The sequence below is a fragment of the Octodon degus genome, unplaced genomic scaffold (assembly GCF_000260255.1).
Source record: "Octodon degus isolate 3935 unplaced genomic scaffold, OctDeg1.0 scaffold00002, whole genome shotgun sequence".
Classification (NCBI taxonomy): domain Eukaryota; kingdom Metazoa; phylum Chordata; class Mammalia; order Rodentia; family Octodontidae; genus Octodon; species Octodon degus.
The window spans coordinates 26791331-26796936 of record NW_004524578.1 but is presented as its reverse complement, the minus strand read 5'-3'; the positions used below and the strand labels follow the sequence as shown (position 1 = coordinate 26796936).

At 41.4% G+C, this 5606-nt stretch overlaps 1 protein-coding gene across 3 annotated transcripts in view; it reads right to left on the bottom strand.

The window, feature by feature from the left end:
* Znf106 (zinc finger protein 106) overlaps positions 1-5606 on the bottom strand; it is an 86416-nt gene that overhangs the window by 70643 nt on the left and 10167 nt on the right. For all 3 annotated transcript variants that reach the window (XM_023711180.1, XM_023711182.1, XM_023711181.1), the window contains exon 2: positions 124-209. In XM_023711180.1, coding sequence (XP_023566948.1) covers positions 124-209 — 86 coding nt within the window. The remainder of the gene's footprint in view (positions 1-123; positions 210-5606) is intronic.

The window sequence follows — 5606 nt, the reverse complement described above, 5'->3', positions numbered from 1 at the left end:
TCCGTATTTAAGCTAGCAGCACTACTGTGAAAGCAAATAGACCAGGCAGGAGTATCTATTCCCCAGTACTGAAAAAAAAAAGTTTGGTCACAAAGCCTCAGGTTCTCCCTCTTCCACTATTACCTTTTTTGAGCTGTATGCAATGTGGCACAATATGCATTTTCGTTCTCGTACCATAGTGACCAGATCTGAAGCACCCAACGTCACACCTGCAATAAGGAAGTAACATTTAGTAATTTTTCCCCAGATATCATTTTTATCATCAATATAGCCAAAATTATAAATCCTGCATAATCCTTACCACACCCACCCACCCCCACACATACACCACTATTTCCATCTCAATAAATGTCAATTTCAACTTTCCAAGTGCCCAGGGCAAAAGCTTTGAGGTTAAAAAAATTAACAGGAAAGAAAAAAGCTTTGAGATTCATTCTTGATCCCTCTTTTGTACCCCATATCCACCCTCACCTACAAACTGTCTTACCTTGAGATATATCCAACTTCTTATCCTTTCTCATTACATATCACATTTCTCATCTCTCACATGGCTTAGTCTACTAACTTGTCTCCCTACTTTCTTTTTGCTGTTGTTGTTCTATTTGAGCAAGGGCTCACAATGCAGTTCAGGCTGGCCTTGAACTCACTTTGTAGACCAGGCTAGTCAAACTTGCAAGGATCCTCCTGCCTCAGCCTCCCAAGTGCTGGGATCACAGGCATGTGTGACCACACCCAGACTAGGTCAAGGGCTCAGCACACCCAAGGGTGGGGCCGGCATTCATTCTGTACCAGGATACCAGGGACTGTACCCCAGTCTCTGCACTTGCCTAAGCAGAGGAGTCTGCCAAGCTATGTCGCCAACCATTCTACTTCCATTCTTGTCCTCTTGCAATCTATTCTCAAAAATAGTAGCCAAGAATTCTCACACCAGGAGGCTTTTTAGAAGGATTTTTTTTGGGGGGGGGGCTGGCTCAGGCTGCTTTAAGGGCGGGTCTGGTAAGGCATGTGGAGCTGGGGAATCCTGGTATCCTGTGCCTGACTGGGTCTGAATTTTTTTTTATTTTATTTTAGGGAAGGGTCTACAGGGTGTTCAGGGTCTCACTACTACATAGGACTTAAAGTGATCCACCTGCTTACACCCTCTCAAGAGCTGGAATTACAGGCAAGCGCCACCACGCCCAGTCTCAATTGCCCTGGCTCAACTGCATCTCAGTACGCCCCGGGGGCAGGGCCGGCACAGCAGGCTGGGGGATCCAACCCAGGCCCCTGAGCCTGCAAGGTGCTGCAATCTGCTGAGCTATTTGGCCAGCCCCAGCAGGCTTTTTAAATTTTAAATTAAATTACATAATCTGTACTCAGACTCTTCCAATGGATTTCCATTTTACTCAGATAATTCTGTATTTCTTTCTTCCCCTTGGATAGTGCCCTACCACTCTCTGGTCATCATTCCATTCAGTCACATGCACAACTCCCATCCTCCCCATTCTGAGTGGCAGATTCTCCCACCGCAGACCTTCTGTGCATCCAGTATGCTAGCTCCGCCTGGATGTTCTTCCTATGATACTCATGGTTTACACTAATTTCCATATGGCATCTACAATGCTGTCTCTCTAGGAAGGTTTTCCTTGAATCCTTGTAACTTTTCTCTCATTGCTGGGACAAATACTTGACACCCAAAATTAACCAGAGGAAAGGTTTATTTAGCTCACAGTTTGTGGAGGTTTGAGTCCATAACTGGCTGGCTCCAAGGCAGGGTGGCACATGGCAGAGGGGCAACAGTTCAGTGCAGAAGAAGACAGCAAAATCAACAACCAACCTTTCACAGTGTCTCCTTGCCAGGCTGCTGGGATTAGGGTGGTGCCAATCCAATCAGTGGACTGATTCAGCAATCATTCACCTTAATCCATTAATCCCAGCATTGCTCTACCAACAAATCACACACTCTAGATTCAGCACCACCATAAAAGGCCCCTCTAAAACGGCATGAAGAAGGGGCCTAGGATATAACTCAGTAGTGAAAGCACCTGCCTGTCAAACACAAGGTCCCAAGTTCAATCCCCAATATCTAAATACATACATAAAAACTGCATGACACTTTGGGAGGCAACATCTAAACACAAACCATCGAAATCCCTATACTGCACATTTTGTCCCTCCTGCCCTATTCCTCTATCACTCCACTAACTTGCTTAATTTTTTTCATAGCATTGGATTGCATTTCCACAGATCCAAAACAATGTCTTCTATCCCATGTGCTCTTGCAGTGTCATCTTGCCACCACCAAGGTAATCTGTTTCCCCTTCTCTGTGAACTATTTTGACCAATAAAATACAGTAAAAATGAAATCCTATAACTCCAGTCTACATGTTCAAAAATCTACAGCTTCTCCCTTAGCCTTCTTGCAGCACTCCTTTGTGGAAGCTATGCACTGTGCTGCAAGCAGCCAGCCACACACAAGCACAGTAGAAAAGAACCAGGCCCAGCTGAGCACCATACCACAATCAGGCCAGCTGACAGCACAAGACTGGGCCAGCCTGGGAAATTCCAGATCCAGCAACCAATGACCAACTCCAAGAAAGACCAAACACGAGCCATCCAAAAAGCCCTTTTCAACCACAGAATTGAGAGGATAAAATAGTTTTGTTTTTGAAGAAGGTGTCACGTGGGGGAAAGCATCCGAACTATGCCTAGGTCCAAATCTTCTCATTTGCAAATTGGAAGAAATTGTTTGACTTTATTTTCTGTTCAATTTTTATTATTATATATATATTTTTTATTTTTATTTATTTATTTATTTTTTGCGAGACCAGTGATTGTACTCAGGCCCTTGCGCTTGCCAGGCAACCACTTATTCTACTGAGCCATCTCCCGAGCCCCTCAATTTTTATTATTTACTAGTACATAATGATCACATTCCTTGTGGACAGTTAATACATATATATAATACATCTCAGCTCTTTTTTCACCCCCTTGTCCTCTCATTTCCCCCTCCCTCATTTCTTGTACTCCTTTCCTTTCACAAAAGAGCTCTATTATCTATTTTTTTTCTCTTTATATCTTGGGTTTCCCATCTAAGAGAAACCATGGGATAGTTAAGCTTGTATGTCTGATTTACTTCACTTACCATTGTGACTTCAAGGTGCAGCCATATTCCTACAAATGACCCAAGATTATCCTTCTTTATGGAAGGGTAGTACTCCATTGTATATAAATACATTTTTTTTTCCTGTCAACTTGCGGGTAGCTTGTTATGCTACAAGAAATACCGGAAACAGGTCCAGGGAGATAGCTCAGTGGCATAAGTGCCTGTCTGGCAAGTACAAGGCCCTGAGTTCAATCTCTGATACCAAAGGAAAAAAAAGAAAAGTAAAAAGAAATACCTAGAACAATTAACTTTTTTTCTTTTTTATGGTGGTGGTGGGAGATTGAATTCAAAGCCTCATGTGCTAGGGCAGCACTATACTGAGTTGTACCCTTTGCCCTAAACAAACACTCTTTACCACCTGACATCATAGATATCTGCTCCCATTGAAACTGAAGTTCCACAGGAATAGGAGCTTTACATGCTATAGTTATAACACCTAGGACAGGGACTGCCACATAGTTGGCAATCCTAAATATCTGCCAAATTGTCCCAAACAGAACTATCTAGGGTTACTAAATGCGATGTGGAAATAGCATTAGGAAATACTGAGGTTTAGAGTAAGAAACAAAGGTTTTCCATTGTACTATCAACCTCTAGCACTTGCATACTTCCCTGTTCAGACCTATGTTCTATATAAGATTAAACAAGGAAAAAATAAATTTAAATCCACTCTGCAAGCAGCGTTCTTTTTCTCTCTACACAGTGCCAAGCTCTACCAGACATATCTGCTTCTTCATTACTTAGGTGATTTGAAAATCATGAGATAATGAGGTCATGTACTAGCCAAACTCTAACTCCTACACAATATTGCAGAGGACCAATCAGGATAGCCTAAGCATCTCCAAGTTTTTAGTGGTTCGGCAGCTTGCTTGATATTGTAACCCAGTTCATAACATTACTGTTTGCATCAAAATAATTAACACCAAAATTAGATTATGTGGGGTAAAAAGCTGGACATTTGAAAAAGCTGACTATCACTTCACTGTGGAAACACAGAAATGTGCCTAATGGATATGTATTTATGTTTGCAGTATTATAAATCATACTCAAAATTAACACAAATCCCCCTGCTTCCAAGTCTTACAGTACATTTATTTAATTTTCATATCTTAACATTTACTTCAAGTTTACTAGATGTGATATTTTGCTATGTCATCCAGTAAATATTCATTAGGCAGTTAGCACTATTCAGGCCAGGGCTGATGAACAAGGCATATCCAGTAATTTTTTCTGCTTCAAAGTTGTTGACCATGAAAGCAAGACAGAAACAAAAAACTTAGAATCAATAAATTCAGTGAAAAAGTGTGACTTTCTGGCACAAAAACATAGTTATTGTACAATTTTTATATTTTTACTCAGTTAAGAAGTAAGCATTTTGGGGGCCAGAGAGATAGCTCAGTAGAATAAGCACTTCCCTGACAGGCGTAAGAGCCTGAATTCAATGCCCAGTTCCCTCCATCCATCCTCCACCCCCCCCCAAAAAAAAGAACTAAGCGTTATGGAGCAGAGAAGGAAAACAAACAGTTTATTATTTTCTTTCTTTTTTAAAATTTTTTCAACTCTGGGCCTTAATGTGCTAGGCAAGCACTGTACTGTTAAAATACATCTTCATCCCTTTTGAAATTTTAAGAGTTTTGACTAAGTTGCCCAGGTTGGCCTCAAACTTCTGATCCTCCTGTCTCAGCCTCTTGAGTAACAGGCATTACAATATACCACCAGGCCTAATACAGACTGTTTTTCTAATTAACAAAGACAAAGATGTCAATTTCTATTAAATAAAGAAAGTGCTTTGTCAGAAGTGGGAGAAATAAATGCTGTGGATGCTGCCTGTTTATGTTATTTAAAAAAAAAAAAAGTGGCAGGGGCTGGAACTTCAGTGGTACAGTGTATGCTTACCATGTACAAGACCCTGAGTTCAATACCCAGCATGGAAAAAAAATAAGAAAGCTAAATACACAATAAAAATACTCTAAATAAATAAAAATAAAAAACTCTCCAGGTATAATGGCGCACACCTATAATCCCACTACTAGGAAGACTAAGACAGAAAGATCACTCTGAGTTAAAGGATAGCAAAAAAAAAAAAAAAAAAAAAGCTAGCTTGGGCTATGTATTCAGCTCAAGGCCAGCCTCAACTATCACTACATTCAGCTAAGGTTGTTTTAACAAAACTAAACAGGATGTAGCCAGAACAGTCATATGCCTATACTCTCAGGACTCAGGAGGCTGAGGCAGAATGATAACCACCAATTCAAAGCTACCCTGAACCTCATGGTAAGACTCTGCCTCAAAAACAAACAAACAGGGGCTGGTGAGATGGCTCAGTGGTCTAAAGCACCTACTTAGAACAAGCTTAGCAAAACGCAGGGACCGCGGTTCAATCCCCCAGCACCACATGCCAGCCAGCCCCGCCCCCTGGTGGGCTGAGCTGGCCACACACACACACACACACACACACACA